The 21806-nt window shown below is 43.5% G+C and overlaps 1 protein-coding gene and 1 pseudogene across 1 annotated transcript in view; both read right to left on the bottom strand.

Moving 5' to 3' along the window:
• The window catches only part of TRIM36 (tripartite motif containing 36), a 38472-nt gene extending 34228 nt beyond the window's left edge, over positions 1–4244 (bottom strand). Inside the window, exons 1-2 of the mRNA XM_060091857.1 lie at positions 3911–4244; positions 1371–1605 (exon numbers count right to left, since the gene is read on the bottom strand). Coding sequence (XP_059947840.1) covers positions 1371–1605; positions 3911–3937 — 262 coding nt within the window. The 5' untranslated portion in view covers positions 3938–4244. The remainder of the gene's footprint in view (positions 1–1370; positions 1606–3910) is intronic.
• A 1201-nt stretch (positions 4245–5445) lies between these two features.
• LOC132485346 (E3 ubiquitin-protein ligase TRIM36-like) lies at positions 5446–13223 on the bottom strand (annotated as a pseudogene).
• Between the last annotated feature and the right edge of the window lie 8583 nt (positions 13224–21806).

The following is a 21806-nucleotide window of genomic DNA, read 5'->3' on the forward strand; positions in this document are numbered from 1 at the left end:
GGTTTTTTTTTTTTTTTTTTTACAATATTAAAAAGTTACTCCTATACTAAAGAGGGAGAAATAGACAGAGTGGACAAAAGGATTAAACTGAAAACCTCAAAGCCCAAACTGGGCAGAGCTGAAGCCCTGAAGTCTGGTGCTCATGGCTGCTCAAGGACTCTCCTCCATAGGAAGGAAGTGCTGAACATGATGCTGTGGTATTTCTACCCAAACTTCTGCCTCCCCTTGACCCTTACTGCTGATTTTGGCCCTTAACTTCCCAGTGGCCCTGTTCCCAATGATTTTAAATTAATTTTGATCTACATTAATCCTGCAATAGATGTTCAGAAGAAAGAAACACCATCCCAATAGGAAAAAATTTAAACAGTGGCTATATAATAATGGTATAGGACTTCCCTGGTGCCACAGTAGTTAAGAATCCGCCTGCCAATGCAGGGGACACAGGTTCGAGCCCTGGTCTGGGAAGATCTCACATGCCACAGAAGCAACTAAGCCCGTGCGCCACAACTACTGAGCCAGCACTCTAGAGCCCGTGAGCCACAACTACTGAGCTTGCGCACCATAACTACTGAAGTCCGTGCGCCTAGAGCCCAAGCTCCACAATGAGGAGCCACCGCAATGAGAAGCCCATGCACTGCAATGAAGAGTAGCCCCAGCTCACTGCAACTAGAGAAAGCCCACACACAGCAATGAAGACCCGATGTAGCCAAAAATAAATAAATTTATTTTTAAAAATAAATAAATTTATTTTTAAAAATAAATAAACTTATTTTAAAAAATAAATAAATAATGGTATAGTACATGTGCTATACATCTAATTAGATCTACACACTACTACAGAATTCCACTACTGTTCAGCTGATGTTCAAAATCCTTATTTTAAAATTTGGATTACAAAATGGCTGAAGAATAAAATGGAATAAAATGATACCAAATAACATTCCTCTAAAAAGTCTTCTAGAACTGGGCATTATGTAGTCTCATCCCTTAATTCTGCATATTTATTTACCTATTACCATACACAGATGGTTCCCTAGTAAGTACTTCAGTGGTCCATTATTTCATTCCTCATATAAAGGACTTCACAGGGTCAGAACACCCCCTAAAATACAGACACAGTTAATAACGGGTTCAATACAAAATTCGTTTTCAATACCCAATATCCATTTTAAATGCATACCAAAAGACAATAAAAGTTCATTTTGACGTTTTAAAAGTTCATTTTAAAAGAGAGAGGGATCCCTTTCTAACTATAGTTTTAATTTATTCACCTGGAATGATTAACCCCCAAAACAACGAAAATAATTTCCCTTCCACAATTATCACTGAACATATAACCAAACTCCACCACCCCAGGTTCTACCACATACCTGGTCTGCTAATTCTGTCAATTTTATCCATGCTAGGGGAGGGAAGCCGAAGTCGAGGACTGCTCTGATTGGAGTTGTCTGATCCCACGTCATTGAATGAATCATCAAGCATCAGTAAGAGTTCTTTTACACATTTATGACAGATACTATGTTGACAAGGGAGAATCAATGGGTGGGTAAACAGCTCCTTGCATGCCGGGCAAATGAGCTCTCTTTCGATATTCTTAATGGTAACCTTAAGTTGAGAAAAAGAAATCAGAATCAAAGGCTTTTAGTGTGTAAATACATTAACATGCTTGTACCTCTTGTATAAGTACATGTGTTTACCTTTCAAAAAATAATTAAACAGATTTTTTTAAAGTCTGAAGTTTAGTTTTGGCTATGAAAGTCTATACCATTAATTATGTCCCCCGCATCATCCATTGCCTAGAGGTGAAGGGACATGAAATGGTTAAAGAAAAAAAATAGAGAAAACCTGAAGTATGAGAAAAATTAGCATAACGTATTAGGGGACCATAATATTTCATCAACAATTATTAAGTTATTAAATCATTATTAATTAACTGATTTAGGACTTCAATGAAATCCTGAAAGTAGATTACTTCAATAAAAATTAAGTATATAGGGCTTCCCTGGTGGCGCAGTGGTTGAGAGTCCGCCTGCCGATGCAGGGGACATGGGTTCATGCCCCGGTCCGGGATCCACATGCCGCGGAGCGGCTAGGCCCGTGAGCCATGGCCACTGAGCCTGCGCGTCCGGAGCCTGTGCTCCGCAACGGGAGAGGCCACAACAGTGAGAGGCCCACGTACCGCAAAAATAATAATAATAATAATAATAAAGTATATAGCACTAAGAATAGGATTATTCCTATTTAGCACATTAGCTCTGTAACTGGCAAGTAACAAGAGCTGGTAAAAACTGGGTTAGCCATTATGTTCATGGAACTCTACTTGAAATCTATTTACAAGCTGAATTCTCAGCAACTTTCTACATTAAATGTGACCATTTTCCACGTGCTGCAACTGTAATGTAGGCAAGAGTTTCTCAGGCTGCATATCAAAGCAGTTATCTTAAAAGCACTTTATGAATACTAAAAGGGTATAGGGGATTAGAAGGAACCATTATAAGCGCTCTCATACTACAGGCTTGCAATATTTTCAGTGAGAAACATTTAGACTCATCACAACTAAAAAGGTCTGATGACCTCATACCAGTTTTCCCATCCTTTGCCTGTGTAGTTTTTCCCCAGGGATCCCAAACTTCAGGTGCTATGAATCTATATTTAGCATCCCTGCAATTTTAATGATGGTAGAATTTTAAAGTACTCATAACCCTGTACAATCATTTCAACTACTGGAAACACAGAAAATTAAAACTGAATTAATTCACTTGTTTTAGTTAAATAAAAATGCATGTGAGTATTCCCCTTAAAATGACACCAAGTGCTTTAATAATCCCTGACAATAGCACTTCAGCCAACTGGCTTTATCACTGTCAATGGGTCTTGTGATGTAGCGTTTCTTGATGCATCACACAATGTTTAAAAAAAGCCCACATCACGTCATAGTTTTAGTAAATTTGGAGGATATCCACACCTCACAATTCACATCAAAGAATATAGAATATTCACATCCTCTCTCATTTCGTAAAGAATTTGACATCTGATTCAAAAGGAAATTATTGTCCTGAATGTTCAGAACAGGCTCTCACGCCCCATTTTATGAGAGGTTTACTTCCCACTGAAAGATCTAAAATCATTTCCACGCTTCTTGTACACAGAGCAGTGCATAAGCTTGCTAATCACGATGGATATAAAGCAATTCTTACGCAAAAGAAAAATTTAGTGCTCATTTTACACTCACTGAGAGGAAACAACCTGACTAAGAGAAATGTGATGTGCTGGCTCCCCCAATTAAGCTATTTCAAAATAAATGAGGTTCGACGGGAAACTAGCAAGTTGAAAAGAATTGCATATCCTACCCCTTGAAACAAAAACACTTGTACCCCGACAGCTGCTGGAGTAAGCCCGCCTCCCGCGAGCAGGCAAAGGCGGGGAGGAGCCACTGCTCGCGGCGACTGCGGGCCAGGCCCGCGAGGGTCCGAGGGGGACTCGAGAGCCGGCGCCACCGCGCTCCCAGACAAAGGAAGGCGGGACACGCGCCCCGGACCGCGACGGGCACCCGACTCCCTAAAGCGAATTAATTCTACAATCTGAATACCATTGAAGAGCCCCGCCCAAACTCCCCGAGGTTCTCAGGTGAGCCATCAACGCACAGGAGTGGCGCACTCTTCCGGGCCCCGGTGGCCCCGAGTCCGACCGTCCCACTGAGGGGCAGAAAGGGGGTGCCCCGGGTTGCGGAACCCTGCCCGGGGCGGGAAAGGCGAAGAGGAAGCGGGGCCACCACACGTCCGCCCTCGCTCCTCCGGGGGGGGGGGGGGGGAGGGTCCCTCACGGCTCAGGGCAGAGGGGAAAGAGAGACCCAGGGGACCCGGCGCGCCGCCACCAAGGCGTTAGGCGGCCGTCCCTCTCTCCCACTCACCAGCGAGTCTGAACCATCCCCCTCCATGGTAGCCTTCTGCCAGGTGTCATCAAAGGCAGGCTCCAAACAGGCAGACGGGCGGCCCCTGGCTGGGTCTGGTGGGCGGGTCCCTGTGGCGGCCTTGGAGCCTCGGTTCGGAGCCGGAGGGCGAGCTGGTCAGCCGGACCCGACCAACGGACCGACGCGGCGAGGAGGAGGCCAGGGCGGGCGAAAGCAAAGACGCGGAGAGACGAGCTTTGCTCCCTGCAGTGGCTCCGTGAATCTCGCCCCGTAGCCGGCTGCAGCGGCGGCTCCTGCGGCCTGCGACTGGGCGGGCAGCCACGCGCAGACCAGGGCCAGGGGGCCGCGGAGGGCGGAGCCGGGGCGGGGCGGTGCCGTCGCCCTGGCAACAGCGCCCACCGCACAAAGGAGGAGGGGCCGCGGGCGGGTGGGAGACCCAGCGGCGGAGCAGCGGGCGGGGGTGTGGCAGTCGGCGGGGTTCCAGCTCTCTCAGCCACCGCCTCTGCCCCTACCCCGCCGCTCCTCACTGCCGCCCGGGCCGCCACCTTCGCCCCCTGCCGGGTAGAAAGCCTCGGAGGGTCGGAAGTGAGGGCGGGGAAGGGGCGGTGGAGGCCGAGGGCCGAGCCGGGGCGGGGCCGCGGTGGAGCGGTGCGGCGGTGCTGCCCCTGACTACTGCCCTGGCCACTGCTCCGCGCCGACCCTCTGCTCTTCATTTTTCTTTCCGTGCGCTTTGCTAAAGCGCGGACTAAGCATTCAGAGACAAGCTCCATTTCCTGACTCTAGCCGGGGCGGCGGGGCGAGGGCTGGCCCAGGCCGCCTTCCCGTGCCGTCGCACCCGGCACACAGAGTCGCGCGCGGGGGAGGCGACCAGGGCGAGACCCGGCTCACGCCACCCCAACCGGGGCCGGGGGTTTCCCCTAGAGGGTCCCTGTCCCCACCCCGCTCTCCTCCTTCTCTTCCGGCCCGATTCGTAGCGTGAACTTCACATTCCCTTACTGGTCACCAACCACTCGTTTTCTGCTTCTGCTTTTACACACCAGGGCGCCGCGCTGCCACGCACGGCACGTTCTTGCCAAGTGGCGCGGGGACAAGCCGCAGCGTAGAGGTCCCTCTCCCGTGTACTGTCCGGGAATTAGAGGCGGCAGCTCCCTGCCTCGCCTAGTGTGTGCGTCCCGCCGTCGCCGCCGCGCGGTTCCCACCCCCCGGCACGGAGGGTGCGGGGAAATCGGGACAGCTGGTTGGTCTTTAACGGCTCCGGCACCCACGCACCCAGGCGGTGGGCGCCCGCCCCGTGTTCAGGCACCGTTTTTCCAGGTCGGAGACTAGCCGCATAAAGTTCACCTGCTGCGGTTCAAGCGCGTTTTCAAGGCAAACCGAAAACACATTAACGTGGGGTTGTTGGAAACCGTACTGTTAGATCACGCCACCGCCCTCCCAGCTGGCTAAATAATTCCATCTCTTACGTATAGACTGAGAAAACAGGAGCTCTAAGCAGCTGGGCGAAGGGACCACAGAGCTGCAGCGCGGCATCCTGTTTAGGTTTTGACACGCTTCCCACTTTTATTTCCCATTTGGGACAAGTCTCTGTCTGTGGCAAGTTCCGCCGTCTTCCCACAGCACTGTCAGCAGTAATAGCCTCTTCTCCAGTCGACAATTAAATAACGCTGTGGCAGTGCAGAATTAAGAACAGCAAGGGACCGTAGCAATTGTCTTTAATGGAATACCCTCAGTTTACAGATGAGGCGCAGAGAGGATGAACCCCTTGCCAAGTAATGGCTGGACTCTTCTGATCCAGATTAATGCCCGCTGCGTGGCCGAACATGCTGGAGCTGAGGCTGCTTCCCCCCACAGGTTCTGAAGCGTCCTAATCAGAAGGGAACTGAGGAAGATAACAAATGCGTGTGTAATTTAGTTACCTATATGATGTCCTACACCATGTTCCCATATAGATTTTCAAAGGCTCGACCATTAAAAAGCATTATAAGTCGGTTTCTGTCTTTAATTCTGGTCTTTGGGTTCAACAATACCCCTTTGGCTGTAATCTCACATCGGCATACTTGAATAGTGCTTTGGTCCAAAACTAACGAAAGGACAGAGTAAAAGAGATTAGAAGGTTTCATTAACACGAACTAAAGAAAAAACTGTATAGACAATACTTGCTGAAAATAAATTTGAAAGCCCTTCCATTATGCAAATCAAATGACAATGAGTTATTTTCCACCTGATTCTGTTAATACACTTGGTAAGAATGTGGGAAACTAGACACTTTCAAACTTTTTTTGTAACAGTGTAGATTGGTCCAGCTTATTTGAAGGGAAATTTTGTAAAACCTATCAAAAAGTTTCAGTGTTTCTACCTTTAAGCAATTCCACTTCTAATAACTTTCCCACTGAAAGACTTGCATTGTGCACAAAAACATGTACAAAGATCTCAGGGGGACTTCATAGAAATTAAATATCAACCATCCATAATGTACATCCATGCCATGAAAAGGATTTCAAAAATAGTGTAAAACAAATACAAAACCATATGGATTCTGTATGTTGCCACTTTGGGAAAAAAAAAAGGTGAGACAGGTAGGCATATTGCTTACATAGGCAAATAAGTAAATAAAAGTAAGTCTGAAATGGAGCACAAAAAATTGGTAACAGTGTTGTAGAGAAGTAAGGGGATGGAGTCAGTTGCGGAAGACACTTTCCACCCACACTGTATTGTATTATTTGCACTTTATAACGTGTATGTTTTACTTCTAGAAACTTTTTAATGTAACTTAATCCATAAACTTTTAAATCTATATTTATTTAAACTATTTAACCCATATACTTTTAAAAGCAAAACAGGGGAGGGGGAATATTGGTAAGAAGATAGCAAATATGAAAACCACCAGTCTAAATGACCACTCTCCCATTTGCCTAGTCATTTCTTCCCCCTTGGCTGCCATGCTTTGGGGCATCTCATCACTTTCTCTCAACATCCATCCATCTCAGCCTCCCAGTTTTCAAAGACACCAAGAGCCTTCCCAGTTCCTCAACTTAAAATCCTGTGTGGTTTGGGTTTTTGTTTTTGTTTTTTTAATTCTTCTCTTTCCTTTCCCCGTACCTCTCTCTGACAGCCTTCAAATCCTCTTACAACAACTCAAAATGAATCTAGTATAGTATGGAGGGCCTAGAATTACCATGCTTCTTCTCTGTAGACATTTGAAGGCGTTTATGTAGGAATGACATGAAAGATGTGTTTTGTTTTGTGTTTTAAATCATTATTCTCCCAGTTTGTATTGCATATACCATCCCTCGGTGCCTGCCCCTCCCCAGTTTGGAGTATCCTAGCACCTTCTTTTCCAGTAGTTTCTTTTAAAACATGGGTCAAAATTCAACACAAGGAAGCCTATTCTGCACCTATCACCCCCTCCAGTCCACAGACCTTCAATACGCCTGCCTATATTATGATATCTTGTGCTTGGTGGCGTTGTGTAATTGCTCTTCTATCTCAGGGGTGTGAGCTGTCTCAAATCTATCTGCTTCATGAAGTCCAAAAGGTCAATTTCTCCTCCTTCACCTGCCATCAGCCACCACTCCCGAAACACACACACACATACACTATTCAGGTCTGGTAAAACAGACGTTCAATAAATGTTCATTACCTCACACTTAAAATATAAACCGGATACCTTTCAGTTTCTACACTATTCACTAAACTGACTTGCTCTCTTTCCACACTGACTCCTAATACCCAACCAGAGCTTAACTTCCTGGCCAAGTCAGGTCCTAATGACCCTGGTGCCTACTTGAGTCGGTGCCGTGAGGTACCACTGGCTCTTAATCTGTCTGGTCAGAGGTCACACGGCCGGGGTACCGTTCTGTTAGTATATCCTGAACAAGAACAAGCAACAAGGTCCGATGACCAGCATACTTCTAAACCTTGCCCCCTGGTGGAAACAACATGGGTTTTCAATTAAGAGAGCCCCTGGACTTAGGGGAAGTACAGAAGGTGGCAATGAAGTCAATGAAGTCAATCACAGGGTTTCACAGTAGACTGGCCCATGCGCTGTCTAAGCTGCTGGGTATCAGGAGGTTACAGGTGAAGGCACAACAAATGACGCTTACCAGTTATTGACCCAAGCATCTGACAAGCCAAGCTGACCTGTCATAAAGTGTTTCTGTGGGAACAACCTCAGGGGAGAGGAGTCCAGCAAGCCAGGAAGTTCAGATTTCCCTTGCCGAGCCAACTCCAGCTCATCTTTCAAGGTGCAAATCTAGAGCCTCCATCCTCATTAGTCTAGTTCTCATTGATCAGCTCCCTTTACTCTGAGTTCCTCTAGCACTTAGAGTCTTACTGCTCAGTTTAACACCATTACATGCTCTCATTTCGTACACTCATGTTTGATGTTTTGTAAGCCTTATCTTCCCATCCATTTCAAGCTTTTGTTTGTTTAAGAGAAAATCCAGGAGGCATTTATCCGCTCACTGGTAGCACCAGACCAACAATTTGAGAGTTGATGAGAGATACAGTGCTGCTCTGGCAGACACGTCCCCATTAAAGGCAGGAGTGTATTGGCTGCATAACTGGTGGGCAAAGGGGTCCCTTATCCAACTTGGGGTGTGAACAATATCGATAATATTCAGAGGTTGTTAGCAGGTCCCCTTTGACCGCATCTTATTATTCCTACACTTAGGGTTGCTAGGTTTAGCAAATAAAAACACAGGACACCCTGTTATATTTGAATTTCAGATACATAATGAACTTTTTTAGTATATGTCCCAAATATTGAATGGGATATACTTACATTAAAAAATCTGTTGTTTAACTGAAATTCAAATTTAACTCTACATCCTGTATTTTATCTGGCATCTCTACCTCCCATTGTTAATGATCATAGTTTTCATATAAGGTGTCTCAAGACCCAACCCTGTTGTCAAAGTAGCTAGATGTAATAGCTTTACTTACTGAAGGCCTACTATGTGCCAAAAACAGTATTAGGAGCTTTGCACAGAATATTCATTTAATCCTTGCAATAACCCTGTGAAATAGGTATAATTCCCTTCAGAGGGGACATGTAGCAGTCACAAGTCCTCTCCACCTCTATCCGGAGATTAAGTGATACCCTCAAGGTCACATGGCTAGATACCAAGAGCCAAGATTCAAACGTGGGTTTCACTCTAGCATCCCTACTCAGGCCCACAGGAGTGTCTAACATGCAATTTCAATTTAATAGAAAATATGATTTAAACATTCTTTGACAAAGCAGTTTCAGAGACAGTTTTTCCCCCCAAATTATCTTTCGAGTAATGTAGTAAAAACATCAGGGGAAAATTCTGATATTTATAAAATTAGCTATGTTCAAGTGATCCTGCTATCGTCTAAATCTTCTCTTCACCTTTCCTCCTCCCCACAACACACACACTTTACCCAATCCCAAGATATAAAAAAAATATTTTAAAGGATACTTTGCAGTGGGCACAACCTTAGTATTATCACCCAGTTTAGATTCAGTTGTGTGGGCAACTACCTGTTGAGCCTTCTGAAACAGATCATTTGGTGGTATGTTTGTTTTGGTCCCAGGAGATGTTTAAGGCTTTACATTAGTCCAGATGTGAAGATTTTCTAAACGTAATTCTTTCAGAGTATAAGCATCTTCTTGAAAGCAAATTTTGTGTTTATAAAAGTTCTTGAATCTTTTGTGCCTCAAAGATATTCAAAGTTAAAAGTAATAATTCACCAAGTAATGGAATCATCGCCTGTTTCTCTATTAAAATTAAATGTAAGCTTTCCAAAGCCTCTTTATTTTGCTCAAACTATTGTACTCCTTGGATGTGCCTGAACAGTAACTATTGAACTGTGGGAAACAAGAAGTGCTTTCTGGCTGTGATTACATAAATATAAGTATGTTTAAATGCTAAATAAAGAAGCATACTGAATTTAAATTCTTCTATGTTCCTTGTCATCAAATCTTCATTATATGATTCTAGAAAAGTGTGTGATAGTGTGAAGAAAAGAAGTGTATGAAAATGATAAAAAATTAATAGAGACCAAAACAGTTTGAAAATACTGCTGTGTGTAATCCTAGATATTGACCACAGAGTTGGAAAGCTCTCTTTTAGCCCAAAGAGATGAGTTACAAAAGAAAAACCAAAACAAAACAAAAAAACAAAACCTCAGAAAGCAGCTGCCAGAAATGGTACAAATTTCTGTATTTCTGTGATAGTGAAATATAAGCAAGTCCGTTTTCATTGATTTTTAAACCTCTTGAGAATTATCATAGGTATTAACCATACTCATAGGGTATTGTTTGATGAACAGAAAGACTACAATGGTAGAGATCACTGTGTACTTTAAATATTAAAGTAATCATCACAATAGAGTAAAACTAGATGATCAACTTTGTCACGTGGGTTTTATGTTACTCTAAGATGAAAGGCTCACCTCCCACATTCAAGAACACAACAGTAAGCTAATTTAATTTGAAATAGACACACAGCAAACTGCTGCCACTGGGAGATGCAGTGGATTGGAGGTGGGAGTGAAGTTCCACCTTTTACTCTGTAAAATTTTCTGTAAAGTTTGAATATTTTGCAATGAGCATGTATTAAACGTTGTAAAAATTTAAAGCCATCAGAGACAAGTGAAAGAAATTATGATGATGGTCAACCCACTGGTCTCAACTTTGAAGGAAGGGAAGGAAAGGGCAGGGGGTTAGGAAGACAAGAGTCTCTGCTCTTTTTTTTTTTTTTTTAACTCCATGAACTTGGCGTAATTAGATCAGTTTCATATTATTTTTTACCTTACCAACTTGAGCTACAAAGTGGAACCTAACTTCTCAAAGGAAAATAAAGCAAGTCAGAGGTCTGCTAGTCCATGGCTAATACTCAGCGAGGTATTCGGTGTTCAAATCCTGTATAATCACATATATACGCAGGGTTTTAAATAGAGTTAGGGGGCGGAGCTGTGAGGAAAGTGGGCAGAGAATAAGCTTAAGTTGTAATGGTTAGGAGGCTACTCCTAACCACCCCGCCAAATAAAAGGCAGAGGGAAGAACTGTCCTAAGATCTCACTGTGAGAACCTACTTCCCAGCTCAAGAGATTTCACAGGGGTACCTGCCTCTCTAACTTTGGAAGTCAGCTGACCTCCTGCTCCTGCTTTTGTTTCAGGTCCATTACTGAAACCTAGTGAAGAGGGTCCGCCTACTGGAGAGCAAGGCAGAGAAATTCAGTGGATGAAGCCAGAAGGTTATTTGGGTTTTGTTTTTTCATTACAGCGAGCATATTGTGAAACACAATGCTAATTCTGAGAGGTTTGTTTTTGTTCACCTGACTTTATTATAAGAAGTTTTAAGGGTTCACTAATGGTTCTGCCCTACTCGTCCATTTAGTATTCATGAGAAGTTCACCTGACTGCTTCATAATCACCTGGGATGTCAACTTGCAGATCCCTGGTCCCACCTCAAAACTATTATCTCCGCATATCAAGTGTTGCCTGCTATTGAAGGAAAGTATTAACCAACTAATACAATTCTGGCTTACTCTGAAGAATGTCTGAGCACCACGGGCCTAAACTCACCTCTCCATCATCCTATTCCCGATCCCATCAAGAGTGGTACATTTATTTTGCAATCAACAAAAGGCATCTTCTTTCCTTCTCCCCGCCGCCCCCCGCCCGCCCGAGTTCCTAGACAACCAGGGTCCTGCTGTGTGCTTTAGAGGGCCAGTTTCTGGCCCTCTGGCAGCAAGCCTTCTCGTTCAGGGCCATCACTTCCTTCTGGACTTCTTTCCCAAGGGTCGGTCCTCCAGGGGGTAGAGAGGGCTGTAGTACGCATCCCAGATGGGGCGGGGAGGGGCAGGGTGCTGGTGGCCAAGGGGAAGCTGTTTGGGGCGACAAGGAGCTTGGAGATGCTGGTCAGGATGTCCCTATGCATGTGCAGGAGGCCCCTCGAATTGTAGGATGGAGCCCCAGGATTCGAAGAAAAGTAGAACCAGGGTCCTCCATTTGTACTTCTGGTCCGGGGTGTAAATGATAGGGATGGCCCGAAGCACAGCCTCTACCTCGAAATGTTAATAAGTATTCTGTTTCGGATGAGTGTGTTCCGTGTTTGCAGAACAGGAGAGAGAATTCAGGGAGGCTCACAGTTCGCCCGGGACGCTTTCGTCTGGGAGGGCGTTAACCGGTTCCCAGCCCCGGGAGCCGCGGGACTGTCTGGCCTGAAGCACCCACGGAGTTGGGGTTAGTGAGGTATGAGACTGATGTTTCAGGTGCTCGCACCAGAGCTGCAGATCATCCTTCTCCTTTCTGATGACCTTGCGCAGGGCCTCCTTTTCTCGTCTGTGCCACAACCTTTTCTCGAAACTCCAGGTGCAGAAGACAAACGCAGACGCCGTTTCTCGCCTTCTAGCCACAGGCGAATCCCGGCAGGCCGCGCACCGCGCAGCCTTCGCATTTCCCGACACTTCCCGCCTGTAAACCAATTAGGTGCCTCTCCAGGCACTTTCTCTGAGGCAGCGCGGAGGCCCGCCTACCCGCAAGGCTTTCAGCTTAGGCGCGGAGCCACCCGGCCCGGCCGAGGGCGCGGTCACCATGCGTCACCGACAGCGCCAGCCTGGGTTTCTAAAGGGCTCCGGGACAGGTGCCTGGCTGAAATCCGGTGCCTTAGCATCTCCTCCTCCCCACCAAAGGAAGGATGTTTGAAATGTTCCCGACCTGGGACAACGGCCAAGGACCTGGAAGGAGTGCTGATAACGCCAAGGCTTGGCGAACGGGGGTTCTGCTCCCATTTATCCGCCACACGGTCGGACTGCTTGCTGAACCCGATCCCACCCTCCTCGCCTATTCACCGTCTGGTCCGCCCCTCCCTCTGCGCTCCGCGCCTGGACGGGCGAAGTCAACCACTCGATGTCACCACGCTTAGGAGCCCTGGGTGCGTCAAAGAGAGCCCCCTGGCCAATGCCCGGCCCTCCTCCCTATCTTCGCAGGCTGAGATCTTGACCCTCGCCGTCCCGAGAGCCCCCGCGGTCGCCCAGCTGGCCAAGTGCCTTTTGGCTCATTTCAGAAATGCCGCGCAATTAAAAAAAAAGAAAAAAGAAAAGAAAGCGTCTACTTTGTATTCTGCAGCTACTGGGGCGCCCTGGCTGAGAGCGCTGACCTGGGACTCCAGCCCCGCCCTCCCCGGCGGCTTCAAGGGCCCGGGACGCCTACAGCCACAGGCCGAGTAGTGCCTGGAGTGGGGACCCAGGCCGCGGCTCCGCGCGCCCCGGCACTTACCTTGCCTCTGGCTAGCAATTCCATGATGTAGCCAAATTCACTTATCTCCCCCGACTCAGACATGGTTACGACCCTTCGCAAACTCGGGAGGAACCAGGCAGGTGCATCGAATATGTTTTTTCTCTCTCTTGCTCTGTTTTTAGTCTGAGTTTTGCCAAGCGCCCCGCCTGTATGCTGTTAACGAGGAAAGATAAGAAAGCGGGGGGGAAAAGCAAAAAGCGGGGTTGGGTGGGATGAAGGCCATAGAGGGCTCCTGGGCAGCCAAGTCTGGCGTTCTTAGCTCCGGGCAGGGCGACGTAATGGAACAAACGAGGGCGGCGGCAGCTGTGGCGACCGTGAAATCCTCACCGGGCGGAGCAGGGCGCGGAGGCCCCGCCTCCTCGGGGGTCGCGGCCCGCGCCTCCTGCCAGGGGTCGGATGGCTGCGGAGACAAACACCTACACAAAAGCTTGTCTGCTCCCGGCGTGGCGCCGCCCCAGCCCGGACACCCACTGGATAGTTAAAGCCGTCCTTTATGCGATGGCTGAGACGGTAGCTGTCTGGAGCTCTCAACGCAAGGACCAGGAAAAATCCTCATCCCACTGTCTGGAGGTGCGAGGGCAGAGAGAATGAATGCAGAGCAGGCACAACAAAGGATCTGGCTGACAGCGCCGGAAAAAAAAATAAGTGAGGGCCCAGGAAACGGCAACGCCGCATCTCAAGTCAGCCTTCCTGAAATCCAATAGGTAACAAAGACCAAGCCAGCGCTTCTGAGATGAGAACAAATACCAGGATTGTATTTTAAACACTCTAAGTGTGTAAGGTCGATTGTATCTCTATATCCTCTTGATACTCAACTTTCCTTTAATTTAAAAAAAAAAAAAGGATTCCTACCAGCAAGATTCCTGGACAAACATTCTCACCCCTAGTTACAACTAACTCACTTTCCAATTATTTATTTCATTGATTGTGTTAAACATTCAGTGCATGTTTCTCACATTTTATACTTCTTTTTAAAATAGCAGCTCCCCTAGGAGGCTGCAGCTGAAACGGCCTCTTAGTCTTCTCCCTGCTTCGTTCATACCTATGTTTGCTTCTCTTGAGAAGAAAACTTGGCGGAACAAAGTCAGGACTACTCTATTCCTCCACTATAGGCAGTCTCTTATCTTTCTTGAAAAGGAGGAAAGTGATAAGGGCATCAGCTTTTCTTTAAAAAAAAAAAAAAAAAGAGAGAGAAAGAAGAAAAGAAATGCCAGCTATGATTAGATTAGACACAACTATAAGATTTACTGCAAGAATGAAACCATTTCCCTTAGGGGTTTTTCTTGTTTGCCTTTTCTTTTGGTCATTTTCTGATTTCTCTTCTCTGGTCCAGAAATACAAAAGTATATAATGATTTCTTTCTTCTTTTTCCTGCACATAAAGCTCCAATAATGTTGTTCCTTGACTCTTCTTCCACTAGAACTTTGCTCCTTCTTCAGTGTGTTACTTTTCTCTCTGAGTTGGTGCCGATCGCCTCTTAGAGCAAGCAGCAAAACTTAATGTGTTGGGTGTTCACAGCTGGGCTCAGTAGGAGATAAGACAGAGTCATAATGCTTCTTGTTTAGAAGCTTCTTGTCCTTCTCAAGTTCTGCAGAACCTTGTGTATGCCCTTTGCTTCCATAAAGAAAACTAAACAGAATTCAAGTAAGGTCTGTAGCATCCATGAATGCATTCCTCCCCAATATTAGCAATACTTGACAGATTGCCAGAAAGAGGTATTGCTTTAAAAGAGAAAGTTTTTCACACCCAGAAAGAATTTGGGCACATAATAAAAATCACGATGTTAGAGCCAAACTAGTCTTATGTCAGGCATGACAAGCAGGAAGGAGGAAGGGAGAGACAAAGGAACAACAACAAAAAAAGCGCCAAATGTTTCCCCTTAAAAAGCTTTCCCCCAAAACCCCATCCAATGACTTCCACTTACATCTCCCGTGTGAGAACAAGGACATATGTCCACCCATAGTTACAAGGAAGGCTGGGAAGGTGATTATTTTACTCTGGGAACATTGCCACTCTAAACAAAATCAAGGATTTATTAGTGAGGAAGAAGAAGAAAGAGATATTGAGTAGGAAACTGTCGGTTTCTGCTACCCCTGGGGTAAGTCCATTCAGTTTCCTGAGTTTCTTTCTTCTTTTGTTTTCCCTTTTTTGGCTGCACCACGCGGCATGTGGGATCTTAGTTCCCCAACCAGGGATTGAACCCGCCAGGGAAGTCCCAGTTTGCCGAGTTTCAATTTTCTCTTCTGTAAAATGACTGGTTTTGAACTAAATGGTCTCTAACCTCTTCCTGCTCTTAATGCTAATGTCTCCAATCTAAGGATCCCTTTACCATCTGGCAGCACTAGCTGCTCCTCTTTTCCCTGAATAACTTGCTATTATAAAAGATCTGTCCACCTGATCACTTGCTATTAGGAAATACTCCAGGCAAAATATGCTTAGCAGTTGCCTGGATTCCCACCCAAGGCCAAGATGGGGCTGGGGGCAAGGGTCTTAGAATCAGCTGCTGTAGTGGCAAGAAGTGGAACTGCCCATGAGAGTCCAGATTGGTACCCACAAGTTGGACACTGAGCATTTACTCAGATGCCTGGTGGTATTTACCACTCTTTATTTAGTCACTGAGTGAATAGCACTATGGAGCATTAAGAACCTTTCAAAGATGACAGGCATACAAAATGAAGACTGCATTAACATTTCCCTTGAAATTCTCTGTACAGACTTCAAAGACACAGGATCAGTCAGTAGGTGCCAAACAAAATTTGCTTTATTATTTCTCTTACTTCTAAGAACAAAATAAGATTAATATCATACAGATTAATATCTAACTTCATTCCCCATAGGAACCAAAATTAAGAAAAAAGTTAATTCACATTTCTCAAAAATAATAAAAGTAGCATGATAGATGCTGCTTCACAGGGAACTTCCCCACCTAAAAGAAAGATATTTAATAGAGGGATTACATGTTGTGTGAATTTTTCACACTGAGAAGTCTAGCAATATTAAAGAGTCTCTCGCTGTGGGAAATCTAATTGTCAGTTTCCATCTAATGGAGAAAACTTTTCAATATAACTGCTTAATTGCCATGCGGATTTCTGAAATAACTCTAACCTACAGAGAGCCACAGGTTTTGGCTTCATTTTCATCCATGACGCCCTATATTCTCCTCCTTATGGTAAACAACATAACACAATAGTTTTAACAAATAACACAAAAAATATTCCATTCCAAGTTTTTCTTAGCTGTGGACACAATAATTGTACAAATTTAGAAGTTCATTTTAGAAATCTATGATGATGAATGTTTAGCAGTTTAAGAGTTAGAGACTGGAATTAGTAATATAAAAATATCCTGGTTTTAATAAACCCTCATATTCACTTCAACAGTCTTTATTTCAAAAGTGGAAACATAAAATGTAGCTTTCTGACACAAATGCATCCTAGCACCTATACCTAGAAAGGTCATTTAAAAAACCGAATTTTTTAACAGCTTTATTGAGGTATGATTTACATACCATAAAATTCACCAATTGTAAGTGTACAGTTTAGTAATTTTTATTAAATTAGGGAGTTATGCAATCATCTCATAATCCAGTTCTAAAACATTGGAATATCTCTCCATTTACTGAGATTTTCTCTAATTTCTCTTAGCTGTGCTCTATAGTGTTCAGATATATTGCACTGCTTTTGTTAAATGCATTGCTAAGTATCTTATTATTGTGAATGAACTTGATTTCTTAATTTCATTTTTGGGTTGTTTATTGCTTGTACACAGAAATGCAACTAATAATTGCATAATAAACTGTATCTTGCAATGTTGTAAAATTCATTAATCCATAATTAAAGAAAGTTTTACTTTTTCCTTTCCAGTCTGTATGCCTTTATTTTTCTTGCCTTATAACTCTAGTTAGAACCTCCATTATAATACTGAATAAAAATGACAGGAGTTGACATCCTTGTCTCATTCCCAATAGTAGCAGAGAAACAGTCCATCTTTAACCATTAAATATTGGTTTAGCTACATTCCATAAATTTTGACACATTGTGGGTTTGTTTTTATTCATTTAGAAATATTTTCTAATTTTTCCTTGTGACAGGCTATCCAGAAATATGTTGTTTAATTTCCAAATTATTCCAAATTTCTAAATAATTTAGATTTCCCATATTTCTTCCTGTTGATTTCTAATCTAATTCGGTTTTAAACAAGGACCATTTTAAAATATTATTTCAATGTTTTTAAAATATATTGAGGCTTTTTTATGGGTTAACATGGGAGTTAGCAAACCTTCCCTTACTGGGTGAGATATTAGTTAAACATTTAACACTTGCAGCAATACAGTCTTTTTGATGAAAGCACAGTCAACAATAGCTAAACAAGCGAGTGAGGCTATGTTCCAATAAACATTTGTTTACAAAAATAGGCAACTGAATAAGCACATGAAAAGGTGCTCAACCATCATTAGTCATTAGGGAAATGAATCCCAATACCACTTCATACCCACTGGGATGCTTATAATTTAAAAGAAATGGAAAATAAGTGTTTGTGATGATGTGGAGAAATTGGAAGCCTTGTACATAGCTGATGGGAATATAAAATGATGCAGTGGGAAACAGTTTAGTGGTACCTCAAGAAGTTAAACATAAAACTACCAGCAATTCCACTTCTAGGTAGATACTCAAAAGAACTGGAAGCAGGGACTCAAAGAAATACTTGTTTGTACACAAGTGTTCACTGCTGCATTTTTCACAATAAACAAAAGATGTAAACAACCCAATTCATAGGGACAGAAAGTAGATTAGACAGACCAGAGGGAGAGGGGAATGGGGAATTACTGTTTAATGGGTACAGAGATTATGTTGTGGATGATGAAAAATTTGGGGTATAGTTAATGGTGATGGTTGCACAACATTACGAATGTAAATAATGCCACTGAACTGCACGCTTAAAAATGGTTTTAAAAACTTAAGTGTCTGGCTCTTGAGTTGTAGTTTACTGATTGTTTCCGAAAATATTATCTGTTTTGGGTAATATTCCATGTATGCTTAAAAGGCATGTGTATTCTTCTGTTGGGTGGAGCATTCCATGAATCAGCTAGGTAAAGCTGGTTTTCCATGTCTTAGGTCTTTGTTCTTCCTCTGTTCCTCCTCTACTGTATTCTTTTGTGTTAAACTTTTTTTAGTGAACCTATTTCATTCTTCTGTTGATTTTAACAAAATTACTACTTCTTAATAGTTACTCCAGGAATTATGTTATAAATATTAACTGAGCACAATCTACTTTGGGTTAATACTGACTTAATACCAGTAAAATACAGCAACTTAACAATATAGTTCCAATCCTCCTCCCTCCACTGCCATACATATTATGTATGTATAACACCTACGTATGTTATAAACCAAAGAATACATTCTTATAATTACTGCTTTACACAATCTAACATAAGATTTGCTGTGTTTTTAAAGAAATTAAGAGAGGAGGAAAAAATATATGTACACAATTTATTTATTCACAGTTTATCATTTCTGGTACCTATCATTTCCTGCTATCTGTAGTTATTTCCTTTCATTCTGAAGACCTCCTTTAGTATATTTGTAAGACAATGTGTTAGCAATGTTTCTTCAGTCTTTTAATTAATCTGTAAATCCAAAATAATCACAGTAAAATTACTTTTAGGATTTTCTAGGAACATGTCAAGTTAATTCTAAAATTAATTCAAAAGACCAGTGGGTAAGACTCTGTACTCCCAATGCAGGGGGCCCAGGTTTGATCTGTGGTCAGGTAACTAGATCCCACATGCATGCTGCAACTAAGAGTTTGCATGCCTCAACAAAGAAGTCCACATGCCACAACTAAACATGCCATGACAAAGATCCCATATGCCACAACTAAGACCCAGTGCAGCCAATAAATAAAAATAAATAAATATTTTTTTAAAAAGAGAGAAATGCACAAGATTGGCCAAGACAATTTATAAAAGTACAATGCTGTAGCAAATACAAAAATGAAGCCATAATAATTAGAACAACTGGTATAAGAATAGATGAGTAGATCAATAACACAGAATAGAAAATCTAGATTAAAACTTATTAGATTTTACATGATTTCTGTTTATTTACTAAGTAATAAAGGTGATATTTCAAATCAGTGATGAAAGGGGGGAGATCAAGATGGCAGAGTAGGAGGATGTGGAACTCACATTCCCCCACAAACACATCAAAAATACAACTACATGTGGAACAATTCTCACTGAAAACTAACTGGAGACTGGCAGAAGGACTGCTGTACAACCAAGCCTGTAAGAAAGCTACACACAGAATCAGGAAGAAAGGGAAGTGAAAGAGTCAGGTTGGGACCTGCACTCCTGGGAGAGGTCTCAGAGGAAAAAGGAGATTACACAGGTGGAGACTTGCCCTGGGAGTGAGTGGTTCAAGCCACATATTGGGCACCTTGGCCCTGGGGTCCAACACAGGGAAGACAAGCCCCCTTGCCTGGAGGGCCGGTGGCACTAACAGGAGGGCTGTGGGAAGCCTGGACTCCACTTGTGAAGAGTGCGCGAACACTTGCTTGCTCTTGAAGCAGGGCAGAGACAGTGGATTGAGACGGCATACCACTGTCCCTGCATGTACCCCAGCCTGAGAAGAGTGATAGCTCCAGCCACTTGCATCATGACACAGCTCTACACTAGGGCAAGGTCTGCCAAGGCCCAAGGAGAGAGCTCAGCAGTGAGATAAAAATGTGGCTCATGTGACGTCTGAGCAGGGCGGGGGCAGCCATTACTGGTGCTTACATAGGCAGCACATCAGAAGCAGTCTGGGTCTCTGACCCCAGCTGGACTGCCACAGGCCACACCCTGACTCATGCCAAGTGCCCACACTAGCCCCTCTTGCTCCAGAGCTGCTTCCCTCTGGGGTGAGGGTACTGGTGCTGAGAGGGGCGAGAGCACACACTTAAAGGGAACAGAACTGGCTCAGACCCAACCCTCAAGACTTCTGCTCCAGTAACTTGGGACCAACCCCACCCCTGATAGGGTGATGATGGTCACAGAAAAGACGGGAAGACCTAGCTCACACCTGGCTCCAGCCCTAGCCACTCCATCTCAAGCCCCACCTCCTACCATGGTGATAACTACCAGCACACCCTGGGGAAAGATGTGACTCGTGATCACATGAGATTCAGCTCCCCCCACCAAAGCCACTGGGCACACACAGACTGAGTGAGGATGCTCCCACATAAGGACACTCCTTCAAGACCACAGTAGGTAACTGTTTCACCCAATTTCAGAGTGACAAAGAAAGTCAAACAAAATGAGAAGACAAAGGAGTTTGCCCCAATTGAAAGAGCAAGACAAAACCCCTGGGGAAAAACAAACAATGAAACAGAAATAAACAATTTACCAGACAAAGAATTCAAAGAATTAGTAATAAAAATGCTAACTGAAGTATGGAAAAGGATAGATGAACACAATGAGAATTTTAACTAGGAACTAGAAAACATAAAGAAGTATCAGTCAGAGCTGAAGAATACAATAACTGAAATGAAAAACACACTAAAAGGAATTAACAGCAGACTAGGTGACACAGAAGAACTCATAAGTGATCTGGAAGATAGAATAATGGAAATCACCCAATCAACCACCAAAAGGGAAAACAAATTTAAAAAATGAGAACAGTTTAAGAGGTCCCTGGGACAACGTCAAGTGTACCAACAATTGCATTATAGGGGTCCCAGGAGGAGAAGAGAAAGAGAAGGGAATTGAAAATGTATTTGACGAAACTATGGCTGAAAACTTCCCAAACCTGAAGAAGGAAAAAAATATCCAGGTATAGGAAACAGAGTGTCCCAAACCAGATGAACTCAACAGACCCACACCAAGACATATCAAAATTAAAATGGCAAAAGTAAAAGAAAAGAGAGAATTCTAAAGGCAGCAAAAGAAAAACAAAGAATCACATACAAGGGAAACTCCAAAAGGCTATCAGCTGATTTTTTGGCAGAAATGTTGCAGACTAGAAGGGAGTGGCATGATGTATTCAAAGAACTGAAAGGGAAAAATCTGCAACCTAGGATACTTTACCCAGCAAGATTATTATTTAGAATTGAAGGAGAGATAAAGAACTTCTCAGACAAGCAAAAACTAAAAGAGTTCATCAATGCTAAACCTACTCTAAAAGAAGTCTTAAAGGATCTTCTATAGGAAAGGCAAATACATAGTAAAGGCTGAAGATCAACCACTTAAATAAGCTAGTATGAAAATTAAAAGACAAAAAAATTATAAAATCAACTATAATAATTATTAAAAAGATAAACATGAAATTGTTAAATATGACATCAAAAACACAAAATGTTGGGGAGGGGAGTAAAAAAATGTAGATCTTTTAGAATGTGTTTGAACCTGAAGAACTACTTGTTTGAAACAAGTAGACATAGTTATAGGTCAACATATATGAACCTCATGGTAACCACAAATCAAAAACCTACAACAGATACACAAAAACAGAGAGAAAGGAACACCAGCATACCACTAAAGAAAATTATCGAAACACAAAAGAAGAAAAAGAGAAGAAATACAGAAACAACCAGAAAACAAGTAACAAAACAGCAATAAGTACGTAGCTATCAATAATTACTTTA

The sequence above is a fragment of the Mesoplodon densirostris genome, chromosome 3, assembly GCF_025265405.1.
Source record: "Mesoplodon densirostris isolate mMesDen1 chromosome 3, mMesDen1 primary haplotype, whole genome shotgun sequence".
NCBI lineage: Eukaryota > Metazoa > Chordata > Mammalia > Artiodactyla > Ziphiidae > Mesoplodon > Mesoplodon densirostris.